The sequence below is a fragment of the Bos javanicus genome, chromosome 22 (assembly GCF_032452875.1).
Source record: "Bos javanicus breed banteng chromosome 22, ARS-OSU_banteng_1.0, whole genome shotgun sequence".
Classification (NCBI taxonomy): domain Eukaryota; kingdom Metazoa; phylum Chordata; class Mammalia; order Artiodactyla; family Bovidae; genus Bos; species Bos javanicus.
This window is the reverse complement of record NC_083889.1, coordinates 53,822,724-53,844,204: the sequence shown is the minus strand read 5'-3', so window position 1 is coordinate 53,844,204 and position 21,481 is coordinate 53,822,724. Positions and strand designations below refer to the sequence as shown.

The window sequence follows — 21,481 nt, the reverse complement described above, 5'->3', positions numbered from 1 at the left end:
GCCTGGAAGTAACCTGGGAAAGCTTCACATCTTTACCACATCTAAGCTTCCATCCCAGAACACGGTCTGTCTCTCCTTTTATTCAAGATTTCCCTCACCCCCCAGTCAAGTTTTGTAATTTTCTTCATATGGATCCCACACATTTCTGGAGATTATTTTCAAATATTTCATCTTGCCATCAGTTTAGTTCAGTTGCTTAGTCGGGTCCAACTAGTTACAACCCCATGAATGGCAGCACGCCAGGCCTCCCTGTCCATCACCAACTCCCGGAGCTTGCTCAGACTCATGTCCACTGAGTCAGTGATGCCATCCAATCATCTCATCCTCTGTCGTCCCCTTCTCCTCCTGCCTTCAGTCTTTCCCAACATCTTGCCATAGTTCATTTTATTTTTTTTATTCTAATTGGAATCTTTTTTTTCTCTTATGATTTTTGACTGGTAATATCTGGCATACGATTTTTAGTAATTATTTACTTACTTATAACCAGCTTCCCTGTCAATCACTCTTCCTTCATTTAGGGGTAGAATCGTCTTGGATTTTCTAGGAGTCTGTGACCAACAAATAAGCCTAAGTTTTCTCCTTTCTAACAGTTATGCTCTTGTGTCTGTTTACTGTCTTTAATATACTGCTTAGAAAACCACATGTGGTGTTAAAGAATACTGGTGACAGCCAGTCTGCTCTCGTTTCCAGATTTCAGTGGGACATGATTCCCTGTGAGGGTTACTGTTGGCTGTTGGCTAGGGTAGATAGTCCCTGTCGTGTTAAGGAAGCGGCCCTCTAGCCTTGCTTCCCAGAACGCGCCTTAGGAAGGGAGGTGGATTTTACTTAACGTCCATTCTTCAGTTGTTGAGCTGTTGTAGCCTTTGCTTTTCATTTTCGCCTTTGCCCTGATGGTATGGCTTATGTGCAATTAACTGATTGCCTAATAGGCTATTGAGGGATTAATTTACCTTGACCATGGGGTAGTAAACCTTTAACATACTGTAAATTCTATTTGCTAGTGTTTATTTAGAATTTTGCAATTACTCTCCTAGGAGAAACCAGCTTTTCCTCAGTGTGCCTTGTCAGGTTCGGAAAGAAGGGTTTCACTGCCTTCACAAAGTGACTTGAGTTGCTTCTGTGCTTTGGAAGACACCACACAGGACAAGAACGTCCACCCGTTCTTTGCTGAATAGACAGAATGCCCCAAATGGAGGGTGGTATTAGGCCCTGCCAGGCTGCTGCCATATTACATTAGCTTATACAGTCTTTCATTATCTCCTTAGGCAGAAAACATGCCTCTTTGATTTAGCATTGGTGATCACATTAAGTCTTTTAAGTGGCACACTGTTAATTCTTTCCTACTCTTCTCTTCTTATAAAACAAAGCTTATCTAATTTGTAATAAACGTGTTCACTCTCATCCTGGAATACACACATCTCTCCCTTATCATCATTTTCAGTCCCGTATTATCTGTCTGCCTCCTTCATTTCATTTCTCCCAGGAGGGACTGATGTAAATGGGGTTTTCAGAAACCCAGAGACTGCGTGCCCCTCCAATCTCTGTGTTTTAGGACCAGGATTGGGAGGGTGGCAGGAGGGCCTGCTGTCTCCAGGGTCCTGTCCCCGCCGGCAGGTCTTTGCAGAGGTGTGCGCTGCCATGGACCCTGCTAGTCTGTTTTCTGGTTGTGTGGCAGGCTCTCCTGAAGGGCACACACGAGAGGAGTGTGATAGAAACTAGCCCGTTTCAAACGTGGCTCCGTGTTTTTCCCCACATAGGACACCGGTGGGTTTTGTGAGCTGTGTTATAAGGAGGAGTCTGTCTAGGTTGAATCTGAGTTTTCCTAACTGGTCTCGTTTGGTCATTCCATGAACATTCATGGAGCTTGTATTTTGTGCCGGACTCTGTTCTAGGCATTGGTGGGAAAGCTGGGGAGGGCATTCCGAGCAGCGGGCATTGCAGTCTGTGTTCATTCCCTTGAAAGGGCATCCTTCAGGCATTTAAAGAAGCAGTGGCTCCGCACGTGGGTGTGTGAGTGTGTGGCTCCTCCGAGTGGGAAGCGGGGCCGTGACGCAGTCAGGTGAGGAGTCCCGCACCGCAGGCCCGGCACCCTGGCCATTAGCTCTCGGGTCTTTGTCAGGTGCCTTCTGCAGACGGTGGGGACCTGACCCCTTCCCACCTCTCCCGGCATCCGGCAAGGGCCGGTGTCACAGGACTGAGCGTCCTCTCAAGCAGAAGCACTGTGTTGGAAGGGAGCATGATTGCTGTCGTCCCACACTGTCAGTCACTCTTCTCAAGGCTCTGGGACTTTATTCTAAATAAACATAGCTTTCAGGACCTCCCTGGTGGTCTGGTGGGTAAGACTCCACACTCCCAATGCAAGGAGTCTGGGGTTCAGTCCCTGGTCAGGGAACTGGATCCCGCATGATGCAACTAAGAGTCCCATGCCTCAACTAGAGGACCCACGTGCTGCAAGAGCAACAACAGGAAATTCCGCATGCTGCCACCAAGACCCAGCGCAGCCAGATAAATGAATAAAAACACAGCTCTCACACTGCTGACTTCCCTGCTGCATCTTAGACAACCGCACAGTGACTACAGTGGGAATACGGTCAGCAAGGGTGGGCTGTTCAGAAACGACCATTTCCCAGAGTTCCCCAGGAAAGCAGGTTTTCATGGAAGAGATCCTCCCCAAAGGACAGCGGATTTGAGGTCTGTCTTTTGAGAGCCGTTCAGGGTCCATAGACAAAATGGCCATTGTGGCTTTGGATAAAAGAAAACCTTTAGAGAAACCCAAAGTACTTGATAGCCTAATAATGCCCTCTACCAATCATGTAAAGAGTCGGTGGAGACCTTCAGTGGGAAATGGAACCAGTGTCTTGGCTGTGTGCGCACGTTAACAGGATGAGGAAATCTTTTTTCCTTCCTGACGCTCTGGATCTGAGAAGGTCAGGAGACCACATGTGAATTTACAGAGTTATCTTTTGTTTACCATCATAGAGTACTGTCCTGTCCACGAGGGTGTCAGGGAAACTTTGCGTGTCTGGACCCACTGACACTTTCCGGACACAAGGTTTCCCCTCTGGGCTCCCTAAAGCAAAGCAAATCCTAGAGTTTTCCTTGAAAAGTACATCTGTACACATACTGTAAAAGCCTCAGCTCCTGCAAAGGGTGTGTCCTGGGTTCCCGCATCCTCACCCCTACGCTCAGTTGTTCTCCCCAAGCACCTCCACTGCCGAGTTTGACAGTCGAATTGTCAGAACTCCATGCGTGTATGTGAAATTTTTCTCTCTTTCCATATTGAGTGTTGTATAGAGTGGTTCTATATCAATACTTACAGGCTGACCCTGTTCTTTTTTAACAGCTTCGTGGTGTCTTACCCAGTGAATATTCTGTCAGTTATTAAACAGTCGTCTACTGATGGGCATTTGAGTGATTTCTCCTCTTTGTCTTGTGTGTGTGTGTGTGCTACTTTGAACTTAGCCAAATATAAGTTATTTACAATGTAGTGATAAGCTCTCCTGTCTCTGTTTCTCTGGCCATTTGTACAGTTCAACGCTGACTTTTCTACCTTGGTTTTTGCATCTTGCTTCTACCTCTTGCTGTCTCTGAGTCTTCCATCAACATCTTAATTATGAGGGTCACAGCATGGTGACCCTTTGCCTCCCTTAAGTTTCTCAAGTAACACATGATCTTGAAGTATAGTCAACCACCACAAATTTTTTTCTTCGTAAAAATGGTGGTAAAATATTGTAGCTATATTGTTTTGCTGTGCTTATAGGCTGTATTCATTAATTTCAATAAAACTCCAAATCTAGGGACTTCCCTGGCTGCCCAGTGGTTAGGACTCTAAGCTTTCACTGCAAAGGCCACAGGTTCAGTCCCTGGCTGAGGAATTAAGATTCTGCAAGCCACTCAGAAAAGCCAAAAAACACCTGCAAATCCACAAATCATCTAGAAGTGTGTGTGTGATACTTGTAAGGGACAGTAAGATATTTGTTGATGTTCTGATGGTTTTATACATGAAAAAGCCTCTTGATAAAAGTGAAAGAGGAGAGTGAAAAAGTGGCTTAAAGCTCAAGATTCAGAAAACTAAAATCATGGCATCTGGTCCCATCATTTCATGGGAAATAGATGGGGAAACAGTGGAAACAGTGGCTGACTTTATTTTTTGGGCTCCAAAATCACTGCAGATGGTGATTGCAGCCATGAAATTAAAAGACGCTTACTCCTTGGAAGGAAAATTATGACCAACCTAGATAGCATATTCAAAAGCAGAGACATATTACTTTGCCAACAAAGGTCCATCTAGTCAAGGCTGTGGTTTTTCCTGTGGTCATGTATGGATGTGAGAGTTGAACTGTGAAGAAAGCTAAGTGCCGAAGAATTGATGCTTTTGAACTGTGGTGTTGGAGAAGACTCTTGAGAGTCCCTTGGACTGCAAGGAGATCCAACCAGTCCATTCTGAAGGAGACCAGTCCTGGGTGTTCTTTGGAAGGAATGATGCTAAAGCTGAAACTCCAGTACTTTGGCCACCTCACGGGAAGAGTTGACTCATTGGAAAAGACTCTGACGCTGGGAGGGATTGGGGGCAGGAGGAGAAGGGGACGACAGAGGATGAGATTGGTTGGATGGTATCACTCACATCGATGGATGTGAGTTTGAGTGAACCCCAGGAGATGGTGATGGACAGCGAGGCCTGGCGTGCTGCAATTCATGGGGTCGTGGAGAGTCGGACATGACTGAGCGATTTAACTGAACTGAACTGAACTGATGCATGCTGTTTCCACGTTATTTTGTTGTTGTTTAGTCACTGAGTCATGTCTGACTCTTTTCTGACTCCATGGACTATGACCCGCCAGGCTCCTCGGGCCATGGGATTTCCCAGGCAAGAAAATTGGAGTCGGTCGTCATTTCCTCCTTCTCCTGGGGCTCTTCCCAACTCAGGAATCGAACCTGCATCGGCCGGCGGATTCTTCACCGCTGAGCCAGTGTCACCAGAACACTTTTTGTGGGTAAAGGCTAGCGTGAAGCAGCGTCTCTCCCTGTCCATTTCCTTGGCAGTACCAGGGCTGGATGGGCCATGGTGGGGACCCAGTCTCCAGGCCTCCCCTGTGTGTGATGAGGATTGGGGTGGAGTGGAGATAGGCGTGAAACTGATCATCAGGGGAGGCCTGCCATCCACAGACACCACGACCACCTGCTCTCGCTCCAGGTGCCTTGGTGGCATGGCGACCTCACCAGCTCTCGGAGCGGGAGAAGAAAGGCATTTTGGTTCTTGCACAGGAAGGTCAGCGACTGCAGCTCTCCAGGGAGGGGCAGGAAGAGGGTGGGCTGAGAGCGACAGCTGGCCTTGAACAGTGGCCTGTGTATCAGAGTCTTGCTGCTTCCCAGCCCGTGTTCAGACTTTCTCCGTGTGCTTCCCAAACACCAGCTCCCAGCCTGACCTGTGTCACGTAAAGAAAGCATTGTATTTACCATGCAAATGGTAGGTATTTTTAGTTCCCTAAAAAGAGCAGGAAGGCAAAAACATGACGTAGAGCCTGGGGTCGTGAGTTTCTGTTCCTCCCTGCTGAGCAGGACGGGGCGGGGTGGGGAGGTGGGGGCCCCTCTCCCATCTATATGGAATTCCTGGCAGGGGCCGCCGGCCACTATAAATAAGCATCCTGATTGCTCCAGGAAGGCTGGGCTTCCTCATTTTTTTTTTAAGTGGAATTTGTAACAGCTTCTGTGCAGAACATTTGTGTCCAGGGTCCTTTCGTCTCCCAGGCATCCTGTGCAACTGCCATGTGGAGGCTCTGGAACGCTGCCCATGGCAGCTGGGTCACAGGACAAGCCGTGCTGGCCCAGCCAGCTAAAATAAAGACCTGATTATCTCCCTTCTGTGACCTCTGTCCTGTATTTAGATATGAGTCTCAATAGGAACCCTTCTGAGGAACCAGCAGGAAGCTCCTTTCTGCTTCTGCCAAGAGGCACGTCTGTTGGAAACAGAGCAGGTTCGTTAGAAGCGGGGGAAGCCCAGGGCACGGGGGCCACACGGGGCCCAGGAGTACATCTCCGATGCCTCTTGGTTCTCAGGCCCCGAGGGGCCCTCCCTTCCCCCAGGTTGTCATCCGGCAGCACAGGGTTACAGTAAGAGCACCAAAGAGTAGAGCACAGGACGCTCGGCAAATGCGCAACGTCCGCACAGGGACTGAGCCGCGCAGGTCAGCAGAGTAAGACACCGCTGCCGTTCGGAGTCCACAGGCCTGAGGCTGGTCTGGCAACAGTCTCTCAGCGCTTAGGACAAGGTGAGGAGCTTAGCAGGTCCTTCGCCCGTGTCACTAAGCACACATCCCAGTAAAACCGCCCGTATTTTTGGTAGCAAGACTTTCTCAGTGAAGGAAGCAGTCTGCTGATTCCTGTTCTGACCCGTTCTTCACTTCATCACACGCAGGCATTTTAAGTATCTTCATAGTAAAATCGTTCTGCAACCATCCCTAGTATGTGCTGTGCCTAGTCGCTCAGTTGTGTCCAACTCTTTGCGACCCCGTGGACTGTAGCCCGCGGGCTCCTCTGTCCATGAGGATTCTTTTGGCAAGAATACTGGAGTGGGTTTCCCTGCCCTTCTCCAGGGGATCCTCCCAACCCTGGGATCGAACCCAGGTCTCCTGCATTGCAGGCAGATTCTTTATCGTCTGAGCCCGCAGGGAAGCCCATCTCTAGTATAGTATATTGTAAAACAAAAATCACAAACCAATAGGGAAGAGACGCTTTATTCAGTGGAGTCAGTTTGGAAAACTGCTGTGTATTTTTTTTAAGAATGTGTTTTTTTTCACGTTATACACAAAATAAATTACAGATAGATAAATTATGAATAAATGGAAAACAAAATGAAACCGTAAAAAGAAACCAGAAGAAAATTCTTGAACTAATGTCACAGTATGGGAACACTGTTTATAAATATCTTTTCAAATTACAAAAGTCATGAGTATTCCATGTAGAAAAATCCATAATTTTTTTTTAACAGAAAGATTGCCTACACTTATATCTCCCACGGATAATCCTTGCTGCTATTCTGCTGTTTTTCTTCTTTTTCCTAATAATTTATTTTAAAGTGGTCCTAGATCATAGATCTGCAGTCATATGGCGGAAACAAATATTCATTTTTTCAGCCAGAACCTAGACATGTCAGAGAACCTCCAGTGATAAATTCCAAGAAATACAAACTCACAGCCAAGAATCATAAAATTCACCAGGAAACAAGGCAGCGAGAGGGAGGCAACAGAAAAAAGGAGAGAGGGGTCAGACCCATAGAGGCTTCAGACATTGGCGTTACCAGTCAGAGAGTGTACAGTAAGTCTAATATGTTAAAAAGAGAATGAGTTGAAGATAAGATTAACAAAAGCTATCAAAGTCCAGCAAATTAGGAAAACAACATAGCACTTAAAAGAACTGAAAATCATAACTTTGGAAATTAAACACTGTGAATGAGTTCAACAGCACATCTGATACAGCTGATAAGAAAATTAGTGAACTGAGAAATGGATCTTGTGCAATTACCCAGAATGGAGCAAAGACAGATGAGGGACAGGAAGCAGGGAAGGGCTGCTGGAAGGCACAGTGAAGGTGTCTGATGCATGCTTCTGGGGTTTCAGAAGGAGCAGGAGCCCAGAATGGGGTATAGGTGCCATCTGAAGAGAGAGAAGCCCAGGTGCAGAACACCCCCCGCATTCTGCTGTTTTCCTTCCTCAACTTTTCTGTTTATATAAACATTTGCTAAAACTATGACCATAGTATATATATTATTGTGCGTCATCATTTTCCGTGAAGCTGATTACTAGTTTAAGATGTAGGAGAAAAGAGAATCCAAAGCTGTGTCTGTAGCATGATCCAGGTGGTGGTTTGGCTTGATTCTGTGGATACAATATCATACAAATATTCATTCAATACATTACATTACTATCTTTCAAAATAAAAAGTTTTATAGATGCTATAAAATCATGTGAACATGATTTTTTTTTGTTTTTTGACTTTTTACAAATTTTCTGCAAGGACTATGCATCACTTCTGTCATCAAAGAAAATAAAACATTATCAACTCACAGCCCAGTGTTCAGGACTGGCATTGGTGGGATTCCTTTCCACTCTCCCAGACTCAAACTTCAAATGTATCTGCTGGTCTCAAGGCTGATAATAAGAGCTGGGGGTTGGGGGGCGCGGAATGCGAGGGCCACGCCACCTCTACCAGCGCTGGAGAAACCACTCACAGTGTGGGGGCTGTTGCCATGGCATGTGCCCACTTGCTCAAGGCCTGCCTCTGGGAGGCCAGGAGGCAGCGGTGAGGTGCCAGGCCACAATTGCCCAGGCATCGGTTTTTCTGCCCCATGTGCTTCCTTCACATTTGGGGGCATCTTTTGTACTCCCGTTATCAACAGAGGCTCAGAGGTTGAACCCTCCCTCTAGAGAAGCCCTGGTTGAAGCCCTAAAGCTCAGACCACTGGCCGTGAGCATCTCTGGGGTGCTGAGCCTCCTCGGCCTTGGGGGCTGCAGCGCAAAGCACTGGGGAGCTCGCGACTGGAGAGGCTTTCATTCCTCCCAGCTTCCTTGGGTTGGACCCACCCTGAGCCAAGGACAGCTCTTTCCAATTTGGAAGTGGCGGGAGCCTCTCACGAGAGGAAGTTTTAGCTGAGAAGTTGAGCTCCCTTGAGTAGGTCCAGAGGAGCACCCTGCTGTTCTCAGCATGTTGGCTCGGTGGATTAGGAGTCAAAGGACTGGGTGGGAGGCCCTCTCAGACCACAAGTATTTTTGGGCCAGAGAGGAAGCGAACACAGCTCGTTACTTTGGGATCCGCACAAAGGATTCCTTCACCAGCGGGACTGCAGAGACAGAGGGAAGTCAGCAGCCTTGCTTTTGCAAATGCACACTTACGAACAGTGTGTTCACCCGTCTTCATGGCTCTGGGTATCGTTGAAAAAAAAGAAAAAGAAAGCTACCTGTAAACTGGGATGGTAGTTCTCTGGCGGTCCAGTGGTTAAGACTCCGTGCTTCCAGTGCAGGGGATGCAGCTTCGATCCCCGGTCAGGGAACTGGGATCCCACATGCTGCTTGGTGCAGTCAAAAAACAATTTTTTTCACCAAACTTTAAAGTTTTTGTTTTGGGGGTCTGACTAATTAACAATATTGTGGTGGTTTCAGTTGAACAGTGAAGGGACTCAATCGTACATATACACTGTATCCATTCTCCCCCAAACTAGCCTCCTATGGCCAAAATATATTTAATAAATAAGCTGGGATGATGAGCAAGGCCGAAGGAAGTGGGGGCCCCTGGTGGGCTGTGGAAAGCTGTGGTGGGGCCCCTGGGGCCTCAGCCAGCACCAGGGCAGGCCGTGTCGGGACAGGCGCTGTACAGCCTCCTCCCGTGAGCCCGTACGTGCTCACTGACCCTCCGTGTCTCCATGTCGCAGGCCTGGCGCTGGTGCCACAGAAGCTGTGTGCCCACTACGCCTGGAACACCAGCGTGCTGCTTCAGGCCTGGCCCACCGTGGACCCCCAGTTCCTCCAGCAGCCTGAGGTCGTGCAGATGGCGGTTCTGGTGAGTGCCTCCCGAGGCCCCCTGCACCCAGGGGAATCTCACACACACACACACACACACACACACACAGCCGGGTCTGCAGGTTTCTCGCCAGGCCTTGCTAGCCCACCCGACTCTCTGCCCGACCTTCCAGCCTATCTTGCTTTGCCAGCACCTTCAGTTTTGAGGTCACCACGTACCAAAATCTTGTGAGCAGAAAACTTGTGGCCCTCAAGCTTTTGAGAGCATGGAAAGAATCAACCTGTCCTGCCTTACGTGTTCTAACTGTCCTCATTCCAACTGTGTTTCAGGCTCTCCAGGTTTCATTCAACTGCTCTTGGCTTTTGGAAAGGGTAGGATGACAGTGAGGTGGTGGGCATGGAGTCCCTCACTCTGCAAAATATATTTCAGGAAGACTGCATGAAATCTCTTTTTTGGTAACGTGGATCATTTTAAATACATAGAAGTAGTCGATTAGAGTATAGAGCAAGTAATTCTGCTCTAGTTTATCCTTATGCATTTAGTTTGCTTAACCTGAGACCCGTTGTGAGGAGCATCTCTTCAATATGCTGATGTGGCTGAAGAGGGAAAGAAAACAAGAGGCAGACCGTTTAGTCTGAACCACACGTGGGCCAGCTGATTCACATCCTAGCCCTCATCACCCTGAGAGGCAGGCATCGCTGTCCTCATTTTTTTTTAAGCTGAGGACACAGGATCAGAGAGCTCATCACTTTGCCCACGTTTGTTTATTCCTCAGTCATTATCCAGTTACCTCCCCTACCTTAACACAGGCTCTTGGGACCCAAACCCAAATACAACAACCCGGGTCCCTGCCCTCCTGGAGCTAAAAGCCTGGTGGAAAAGATAGGGGGAAATAAGAAGGAAAGAAAAATAGAAACAAAATGATTGCAAACCGTGGAACGTGCCACAGACAAGTCACCCAGAGGCTGAGGGGTAGCCGGGCCTGCCAGTCCCCGCCTGCCGCGTCTGCCAACCCTGGGCCCTGCGGGCAGGTCCACGCTGGGAAAGACAGAAGCCCCCAGGAGACTGGCTCCTTGTCAGCCACTCTTTCTGCTCACCCTCTCCCCTGGCACTCAGTCCCTCAATGCCTCCTGTTCCCCTGCCCACAGAGGGCGAGGAGGTGAGGCTGCCTGGCGAGGCTTCTTCCCAGAGTCCTCAAAACTAGCCTGTGCCTCAGAGAGGCGATTTCTTTAATTTGATTAACGTTTCTAAGAAATAATTCTCTTGTATACTTCTAAGGACTCGTCCTAAGCTCGGCTGAGAAAGGCCAACTTTTTTTTTTTTTTGCCACACCCTGCAGCCTGTGCAATCTTAGTTCCCTTGACCAGGGATCAAACCAGCTCCCCCTGCAGAGTCTGAACCACTGGACCACCAGGGAAGTCCCAGAAATGCCAGCTTGAGACGCTGAAGTTCTAGTCTGAAAATGTCTTTCCATTTTAAATTAACCACCGCAGAAAAGAAATTGAGTGTTGATAATTGGTAAAATAATCTTAGATTTTCATTGAAATAAAAATTCAAGATGTAAAATGTGTAGGGCTCCCTGCTAGCACACCCAGCTCAGCAACCTGGGGGTCGGGGTGTCGAGGCCTGCTGTCCTGTCTCCGCGTGATCTCGCTCAGTGCCAAGGCCGGAAATAGAAGCTGCAGCACAGACAGTGTGACCCAGCGCAACTCAGTTCAGCCGCGCCCGTGTGCTCTGAGCCCAGAGGCACCGCCTCGTGTCCGTGGAGCCCGGCACCGGGAGGGACTGTCTGGGGAGGCACACGCGTTGTCACACACACTGACAATTTGTATAGCCTCCGGGTTAAGACATAAGAGCCTGGGGCTTGGGCCACCTCACTTTGCAAAATGCTTGATCTCTCTAAGCCTCAGTTTCCTCAGTTCGAAAATGGGAGGCAAATCCAGGGCCTGCCTCACCTGATTATGCCAAGAATTAAACGGAGCATGCCAGGAGTGCTCAACCTGCTTCTGGACGCACCAATGACAAAACCCACTAACACAGTGAGCATCGTCTAAGACGGGCTCTGCCCTGAGAACTTTGTAGATACTGACTCATTGACCCCGCACAGCAGCCCGGGGAGGCAGAGCCTGCTGTTCTCCCCATCTCACGAGGAGGAAACGGTGGCAGCACAGGCTTGGTAGCACACTGGCTAGATGGTAACCGCAGCTGGCATAGGCGTCGCTGCCTCTGGCGGCTGGGGCGTTGGGGGACGTGTCCTGAGGAAGAGGACCTGACCTTGGCTTTGAAAGAGGAGCAGCTTTTCCCTGGTGGAGGGAAGGAGCCACGGCGGGGGAAGCCCTCCCTGGACCGGGAGCCGAGGAGGGGCTGGAGCAGAGGCAGGGCCCCTCTCCAGAGAGGGCCAGACTGCATCTGGAGCGGCTGGGGGCTGGCAGGGAAGAGAGGGGGTCTGGGGGTCATCCCATCTCCAGCCTTGGCTGGAGTGGGGACCTGGTCTGTGGCTTCACATTCCTGTCCCTCAGCTTGGCCCTCTGAGAATCGGGGATGGAATGGCAGTGACCTACCTCATGGGCCTGTGACAGGGATAGACAGGGTCTCTCAGGTGGCTTGTGGGGCGCAGTGCCTGACGCAGAGAGAGAGAGCTCAGACAACGAGTGCCTTTACTGTCATGACCATTGTGGGGCTCCTGTCAGTGAGCAGTGGCTGGGGCGCTGAGGGGAGTGGGGGGACAGCACTCGCGGCCAGGGGCCCACCAGGCAGCTGTTGGAAAAGTCCTAGAGGACAACACAGAGGCCTGGACCCAGGCGGAGTGGTGAAGTGGAGGTGGCAAGACCAAAGGGCTGAAGCTAGCAAGGCCACCATGTAGGGACCTGGAAAGTGAAAGTGAAGTCGCTCAGTCGTGTCCGACTCTTAGCGACCCCATGGAGACCTTCCTAAAGGCAAGCAGCCGCTGTTTGAGGTGATGTCTCATTTGTCTCCCATCCGGGTGCGAGGAGTAAAGAACCCGCCTCCCATCCCGTCCTCTAGGTGGCGCTAGTGGTAAAGAACCCGCCTGTCAATGCAGGAGATGTAAGAGAGGAGGTTCCATCCAAGTCAGGAACATCTCTGGAGGAGGACATAGCAACCCACTCCAGTATTCTTGCCTGAAGAATGCCATGGACAAGGGGCCTGGCAGGCTATAGTCCATGGGGTCGCAGAATCGGACACAACTGAAGTGTCTTAGCACACACAGCACAGCACAGCGATCTAGGCCAATACAGCCTCTAAAAATGCCACTAAGTTCTGCAGAAATCTGAAAAGATAAATGGGTTACTATGGGATCCTGGATAATATGCTTTGGTTGAAACTTCAGAAGTTCTTCCCTGTAATTTTTCGTAATACAGTGACTTTATTTTCAAAGTCAAAAACTAGAGCATTCACAAAAGAAACATAAGCATTCTGACAGGAGCCACTGGGACAGAGGATTTGAAACAAGCTGTTCAGAAGCTATCTGGATCACATTTCACTTTCCTTAGCAACAATATCAGTTCATATTTTATGTGAAATTTAACCAACATTCAGTGAATAATACCACTGGTGTCTAGAACAGTTCAGTCACTCAGTCGTGTCTGACTCTTTGTGACCCCGTGGACTGCAGCATACCAAGCTTCCCTGTCCATCACCAACTCCCAGAGCCTACTCAAAACTCATGTCCATCAACTCGGTGATGCCATCCAACCATTTCATCCTCTGTTGTCCCCTTCTCTTGCCTTCAATCTTTCCCAGCATCAGGGTCTTTTCCAATGAGTCATTTCTTTGCATCAGGTGGCCAGAGTATTAGAGTTTCAGCTTCAACATCAGTCCTTCCAATGAATATTCAGGACTGATTTCCTTTAGGATGGACTGGTTGGATCTCCTTGCAGTCCAGGGGACTCTCAAGAGTCTTCTCCAACACCACAGTTCAAAAGCATCAATTCTTCAGTGCTCAGCTTTCTTTAAAGTCCAACTCTCACATCCATACATGACCACTGGAAAAACCTTAGCTTTGACTAGACGGACCTTTGTTGGTAAAGTAATATCTCTGCTTTTGAATATGCTATCTAGGTTGGTCATAACTTTCCTTCCAAGGAGTAAGCATCTTTTAATTTCATGGCTGTAGTCACCATCTGCAGTGATTTTGGAGCCAAAAAAAATAAAGTCTGACACTGTTTCCACTGTTTCCCCATCTATTTCCCATGAAGTGATGGGACCGGATGCCATGATCTTCGTTTTCTGAATGTTGAACTTTAAGCCAACTTTATCACTCTCCACTTTCACTTTCATCAAGAGGCTTTTTAGTCCCTCTTCACTTTCTGCCATAAGGGTGGTGTCATCTGCATATCTGAGGTTATTGATATTTCTCCTGGCAATCTTGATTCCAGCTTGTGACAATATACAGCCTTGATATACTCCTTTTCCTATTTAGAACCAGTCTGTTGTTCCATGTCCAGTTCTAACTGTTGCTTCTTGACCTGCATACAGATTTATCAGGAGGCAGGTCAGGTGGTCTGGTATTCCCATCTGTTTCAGAATTTTCCGCAGTTTGTGGTGATCCACACAGTTAGAAACTTTGGCGTAGTCAATAAAGCAAAAGTAGATGTTTTTCTGGAACTCTGTTGCTTTTTCGATGATCGAGCGGATGTTGGCAATTTGATCTCTGGTTCCTCTGCCTTTTCTAAATCCAGCTTGAACATCTGGAACCGTACCGGCCCATTTTAGGTAAGAACTGTGAGTGGTGTGGATCCTGTTTCCAGGTTGTCACACGTGAGCGCCCCCTTCTGGAGCCAGTCATCAGGAAGGGAGGTTGCCTAGGTTCCCCAGAAATTAATTAGTCCACATGAAGCGCCCTGTAGCCGGCTCTGAACTCGATGTGATCTTTAGGAACACAATTGTCCCTCTCCTCCTGAAAACAGCCTAAACCATCTCATGCTGAGAGTTTTTGACATACTTCCCACCAAGGTGTGATGGGGGCAGCATTCAGGAAACAGGGGCTGGCGCCCCCGCCCTCTCTGCCGTATTCAGGCATTAATCCCACCCGTCTCACTACACTTCGCTCTTCTGGGAAGCTGGGTGCCGCCTTTTTCTTTCTCTCTTCCCACACCCTCTCCCCACACAGAGACAGCAGCACCTTTTAGGGGCAGTGGGTGTCAGGCTGCCTACCACCCCCAGGCTTTCCTCATGGGTTGTCTCTATTTTTGCATTCTCAGATCAACAACAAAGCCTGCGGCAAAGTCCCCGTGCCCCAGCACGTCGCCCAGGACCAGGACAAAGTCCACGAACTGGTTCTCCAGAGCGAGCTGGGAGTCAGGCTCTTACAGGGGCGAAGCATCAAGAAGGCCTTCCTCTCTCCGCGCACCGCCCTCATCAACTTCCTGCTGCAGGAGTGACTGCCGGCCGCTGCGGCCCCTCCTCCAGGTCTGGGGCCCCGGCTCCGGGCAAAGCCCAGTGTCTCGAATGTCTGCCTCCGCAGGGCGCCTCTGCAGTGTGATCTGGTGCCGGGGGGAGGGAGGGTAGGGGCAGAGGAGAAATGAGTGACGTGGGGTGGGCAGCGCATACCTCCGCCATTGCGGGTGAGGGAAGCATCTAGCCCCACGTGAAGCCCCCAGAGATTCGGCCGGTGGGAGCAGGAAGGTGAAAAGAGAAGCAGGTGAGCCTGAACACGAAGCCTCTCGAGCAGCCTGGGCGCCTCTGGACCCCAGAAACTGCACTGCCTTCGGCAGGTCTGAGGAGCGTGAGGCTACACTAAGGATGTCGGGGGCTCAGGAGCAGCTCGAGCAGTCACTGTTGATAGGTGACGGAGCCTCAGCCTCACGGCAGAGGGTCTCCTGCCTGCAGGCTGGATCCAGATATCCACGTGCTGCATGGACACTGGCGTCTTCAGAAGTCGCTCGAGGAATGCCCTGGCCGTCCGGTGGTTTGGACTTTCACTGCTCTGGACCCCGGTTCGATCCCTAGTCGGGAAACTAAGATCCCACATGGCTGACCCGGCCAAAAAGAAGACGAAGAAGAAATTGCTGGGAATCAAGACACAAGCAGGGCTGGTCTGGCTGCCTGCACCCCGGCTCCTCAGCCCTGCCTGGCTGGCTGGCTGCACCCAGGCTCAGCTGGACTAGCCTGCCTGGTCTGCTCTGATGCCGATCTTCAGGCCCTCGGGCGAAGCACCACTTCACACTGTGAATGGGGAGCAGCCCCTCCCGACTGCCCCCTCAGGGTGTCACGTTTGCTGTGAAGTGAAGCGGAACCAAGCTGCTTCCAGCCTGGCCAGAACCCATCTCAGAGCCCGCCATAGCTCAACAGAGCTTCTGCTCATGTGCGCCCCAGATGGCAATGCCGCCCTGGGTGTGGCCCCCAGAGCCTGTTGTCTGGAAGAACTAGTCCACCGCAGGCGGGGGTGGGGGTGGGGGGCTGGTGCCACCCGGGTGTCCCCTCCTGTGCTCCAGCCACAGCACTGGCTGCCAGGAAGACCCCCATGTGATGAATGTTAGGTTGATCCTGGGTTTTGGTGAAGTCAGAGGTTAGGTGCTCTTAACAGAACTGGCCTCAATCCACTGAGTACTGTTTAATACAGGGAGGGGAGGAGAATCCAGACATGTTGTGATGCTGAAAATCTGTATTTGTTCCCCGATGCCTTTTTCTGAAGTAGGCTCAAATGTGGCCCCCTGCAGTTCAGCAGTTAACAGACGACTTTTTTTTTAATGGAATAAAATGTTTGTCATGTATGACTTCGGGACAAACATATGATCCTGGAATAGTCACCATATTCCAATTCTAGGAGTTAATCAGGAACACACTGAGTTATTCTGTTATTCTCTGAAGCACTGGCTATGTGCCTGACTCCACGTGGACTGTTATAAAGTGGGATGCATGGGAAACTTACCAACCATGGTAGACGGTACTGACTCAGAAATAGCAGCTAAGTCACTTGGCTCAAGCTTAATACTCTGCCTGGTCCCCATGCCCAGAAATCCTGGTATAACTGATCTCAAGTGCAGTTGGGCATCAGGGATCTTGTTAATAGAATCTCCACACTTGACTGATTGTTGATTTTTAGTCGTTCAGTCATGTCTGACTCTTGGCGACCCGCCAGGCTCTTCTGCCCATGGAATTCTCTGGGCAAGAGTACTGGAGTGGGTAGCCATTCCCTTCTCCAGGGGATCTTCCTAACCCCGGAACTCGGGTCTCCTGAGTTGCAGGCAGATTCTTTATGGTCTGAGCTATAGGGGAAGCGGACACAGGTGCTCCACAGGTGATTCTAATTGGCCAGCTAAGTTTGAGAACCACTGGATTAATTGACTCATTTGAACCATAATGTCTAACTAGTCCCTTCTCGGAGAAGGCAATGGCACCCCACTCCAGTACTCTTGCCTGGAAAATCCCATTGACGGAGGAGCCTGGGAGGCTGCAGTCCATGGGGTCGCTTAGAGTCGGACACGACTGAGCGACTTCACTTTCACGCATTGGAGAAGGCAATGGCAACCCACTCCAGTGTTCTTGCCTGGAGAATCCCAGGGACGGGGGAGCCTGGTGGGCTGCCGACTATGGGGTCGCACAGAGTCGGACACGACTGAAGCGACTTAGCAGCAGCAGCAGCAGCAGTTCTTTCTCTCCCTAATCTTCAGCTTAACTGGGATGAATTTGGTCTAGGACCAAAGCACAGCAAAGCAGAGTCAGTAAAGACTTGGACTGGAAAGGAAGGCGGGGGCCAGAACTCTGGAGCAGGTATTTGAGATGTTCCCAGAGCTGACCTGAGTGGACAACATCCTATGGCATGTACCAACAAATGCAGATTCACTATAAGCAAACGGATGAGGATCTGTGGTTCAAGAAGGGGAGTGAGTGCATTGGCCTCATGTCTTGTTTATTCCTAAAGTAAGCTAAGTGATCTTGAGTCTGTCAGTAAGATGAGTGCAGGGATCCCTTCATTAGCACATAATCTGGCCACAATAGTGGGTGAGTAAAGCTTCAAGACCACTGGACTAACCCGCATGGCTTTGAAGAACTTCTTCTCCAAGAGGAGAACAAAGTTTTGAAAACAGATGAGCTCGTTGGTATCACTGAGCTAGTTGGTGTAATGGAACAACTAAACAGAAGAACCTGATCCCTGGGGTGGGGAATGATCTCAGTCCTTTATTAACTGCCTTGATTAGGTCAAAACCTGGACTGAACAAGCTCTCTTGCATTATGTCATTTAATTTCCACCAAAACCCTAGAGGGAAAGAATGTGTCTGTCGTAAATATGAAGAAACCCAGGTTCTGAGGTTCAGTAATCTGCTCAGTTTGCGCAGCTAATAAGTAGAAGTTTTTTGTTGTTGCTGTTGTTAAGTCACCAAGTCACGTCCAACTCTTTTGCAACCTGGTGGAGTGTAGCCCGCCAGGCTCCTCTGTCCATGGGATTTTCCAGGCAAGAATACTGAAGTGGGTTGCCATTTCCTTCTCCAGGGCATCTTCCCAACCTTGGGATCGAGCCCGAGTCTCTTGCATCTCCTGCATCAGCACGTGGATTCTTTACCACGGCCCCACAGTAAGTAGAAGAACCAGATCCAAACCCCGGTCCTCTGGCCTCCAAATCCCCTTGTGCCACCCACCATGTCTACCCGTCCCCTCACCTCATTGCCCATCTTGCTGGAAATACTGCTGCTGCTGCTGCTGATAAGTCGCTTCAGTCGTGTCCGACTCTGTGCGACCCCGTAGACGGCAGCCCACCAGGCTCCCCTGTCCCTGGGATTCTCCAGGCAAGAACACTGGAGTGGGTTGCCATTTCCTTCTCCAATGCAGGAAAGTGAAAAGTGAAAGTGAAGTCGCTCAGTTGTGTCCGACTCTTAGCGACCCCATGGACTGCAGCCTACCAGGCTCCTCCGTCCGTAGGATTTTCCAGGCAAGAGTACTGGAGTGGGGTGCCATTGCCTTCTCCGGCTGGAAGTACTACACTGAGGAAAACTCAGGTGTTGGATGGAAGCTTTGGGCTCTCTAGGGACACCTCATGACTGCATGGAGTGGCCATTATTCTTGTTGCATCTGTGCTGCCTTGGCTTAGGATTCCCTGATTGATGGCCTGAGGCATCTGGGGGCAGATGGCCCGGTGATGTGAGCTGGAGGTTTGAGGCCACATGAAGAAGTCTACCAGAGATCCTTGCAAGCCACTCATGGCCCTTGGCAGGCCAGTGCTCAGACAGGATAGACTCCAAACCTAAAGCTGAGCATCCGAAGTTGGCTTTGGTTTTCATCTCTAGGTGGTTTGATTCCTGATCTGAGCCCAGGTCGGAATTAGGAGGCTGCTAGTGTGCACAGCCATGCACCTGGGCTGATGACATTCCTGCCAGGTCACCACTCAGGCCAGAGGGCTTGGTTCCTGCACCAGCTGCCCCGGCCCCCACCACCTGCCGCCCTCTTGGTCTTTCTCCTCCTAGGAGGGAAGGGAAGGAGGCGGACAAGCCTCCAGGGTCGTTGTGTGCACCAAGCACCGTGCAGGGGGTTTGCTGCTGCCCTTCAAGCCTCACAGCAGTGCTGCGAAGTGAGAATTATGACCCACAGTCTTTATGGAGGGAAACCGAAGCCTAGCGAAGTCTAGCAAGTTACCCACGTCGTGCCGCTGATGACCGCTCGAGCCAGGATTCGGCCCCTGTTCTGCCTTCCTGTTCACGACTCATGCTTTCTCCAACCCGCCTTCCAGGAGGGAGGAAGTGGGGTGTCTTGGGAGGAAATACAGCTTGTTCTTTCTGTCCCAGGAATTCTAAACTGGAGCTCTGGCCAGTTTATTTGCGGCCCTGCAGAATGCAGCCCAACACTCCTGACTCACCTCACCGCAGATGCTCCTTGAGGAAGCGGGCTGGGCTTTTGTACCCCAAATCCATCCATCACTGGCTGTGGGCCAGCCTGGGGTGGAGGGAGGTAGTTAATAATTTTCTGGGCATCGTGGGATGGAGGGACTCCCACTGGCTCAGGGTAGGTTTCCGGAGAGGAGCACAGCCGAGCCGTCAGCAACCAGCATGTGTGGGAGCTGGGGCCAGGCGCCCCTGCTTGTGAGGAGGACCCAGGGGAGCACCCAAGGTGACCACCGCTAGGAGAGGGTGTGAATCCAAGCTTGAGAAGCAGGCGGCCTGGGGGGCAAGGAAAGGCTCCAGACAGACGCCAAGTCACAAGAGACGCAGATGAACACAGGATGGGGTGAGGACAAGCCGAGCTACCTCGGGGCTGCCCTGGTACCCTGGGCTGGGGGGGTCTCCAGGCAGTGCCACTGCATTAGAGACAGTGATGAAGTCAAACGGGAAGCCGTCATCCCCCTTCTGTGGATGACAAGACCATGACTCACCCAGGCCGAGGCTTGCTTGAGGCCCGACAGTGAGTGATGCGAGTATTTCCAACCCCATTCTGTGCTCATTCCACAGGGGTATCCCTTTTTCCAGGGGTACCCCTGGAAAAGCCCGGTGGTACCACCAGACAGAATTTAGCTCTGGAAGTAAATGCTCTTAACTGTGGATGACATCAGGGTAGACCAAATGAGAAGAGTCTGCACACCCCCACCCCCTACCCCTCGCCATTTCTTCCTCTGAGACGAGCAAGCAGAAAACATCTGTTTCGTGGGCTGATCCCTGTCTGGCTTTTCAGAGGGTGGGTGGCCAAAGACTCTCCTCCAAGCTGATGAGTCTGGAGATCGGAATCCAGGGTGGCCAACCATGAGCAAAAGGGAATCCCCAGAGTGGTTGGGCGAGCGGTGCTGGCAGGGAGGGGGTGGCCGGGAACAGCTGGGAAAAGACCCGTCCTGTGGGCAGAGGCCTTGGATCCAAGGGTGGGGCCAGCGATTGTCCAGAATGGGTGACCTCACTCCAGGTCTTCATCACGTCTGCCCACGTGACGGAGGGGAGGCAGGGGTAACAAGGCCCTGGGGGCAGGTGGCGGCCAGGCCTGCCCAAGTCAGGCGCCTGGAATCCGACACTCATGATTCACCTCCGTGTGCCTCCAGCTCTGCACTTGAATTCCAAGTCTTGTCTGGCCTCTGAAAGAGCCAGCCTGTGTGGATCACCCCACTGGGTCTACCTGAGATGCCCTCGTACCAGCAGCAGTAAGAACACTTGGCACTTTCTGAGGGCTAGCTGTGTGCTCAGCCTTGTTCTGGGAGCCTTACCACAGAAGAGGCTGGCAGAGCCGCGAGTCCGACCGCTGCACTGCACCGCTTCCCACAGGCCTTGATGCAGACCAGCCCTGAACCTCCTGGGTTTGCCAACACAGCCTTGATTTTTGACTCTCCAGATGTCAAGAACCTGCCAAGCCCACACTCACTGATCCGAGGACAGCTGGGTGAGCACCTCCCTGGTGCCCGGGGACAGATCTGCGCTTTCTGAGCCCGGGCCTGAGCTCTCCCAGGGACCCATCACCTGTAATAGTTATGGATTTACTTGGCCATGTCAGGTCTTAGCTGTGATACACAGGATCTTCATTGTGACGCTCGGGCTCGGCTGCCCTGCAGCGTGTGGGGTCCTAATTCCCCGACCAGGGATCAAACCCGCATCCCTTGCGTTGAAAGGCAGATTCTTAACCACTGGACCGCCAGGGAAGTCCTGGGCCATCACCTTTGAGCCCCATCAGTGAAACCTAGAAGTCAGGGCGTCAACTTGGCTCCACTCCGAATACCAGGAGGAAAATCCCATGGACAGGAGCAGGGGAGACCTGCCTGGCCTCACAGCAACCCAGAACATCCTTCGCCAGACCATCCTTTCCTCCTAACACAGAAGGCCTCCTCTGGGATCGCTGAGGGCTGGGTGGCCCCGGCCCCACCCAGAGGTGGACTTGCCTGCCACACGCACTGGACCTGCACAGTCATGGGCTCCCCTCAGGACCGGGAGGAGAACCGGGCCTGGGCAGGAATCCTCTTCCTGAGACCCTGTGAGGAGGGGTCAGTGTTGAGTGGAGAGAGTGGATGCTCTTGGGTCAACCAGGGAGGCAGGGCCACCCCAAA

At 50.9% G+C, this 21,481-nt stretch overlaps 1 protein-coding gene across 3 annotated transcripts in view; it reads left to right on the top strand.

Moving 5' to 3' along the window:
* The window catches only part of LARS2 (leucyl-tRNA synthetase 2, mitochondrial), a 146,213-nt gene extending 129,966 nt beyond the window's left edge, over positions 1–16,247 (top strand). Inside the window, exons 20-21 of one of the 3 annotated variants that reach the window (XM_061397047.1) lie at positions 9,425–9,552; positions 14,736–16,247. In XM_061397047.1, coding sequence (XP_061253031.1) covers positions 9,425–9,552; positions 14,736–14,915 — 308 coding nt within the window. In that variant the 3' untranslated portion in view covers positions 14,916–16,247. The remainder of the gene's footprint in view (positions 1–9,424; positions 9,553–14,735) is intronic. The other 2 variants (XM_061397050.1, XM_061397048.1) reach the window with 2 other exon arrangements.
* Positions 16,248–21,481: the final 5,234 nt, after the last annotated feature.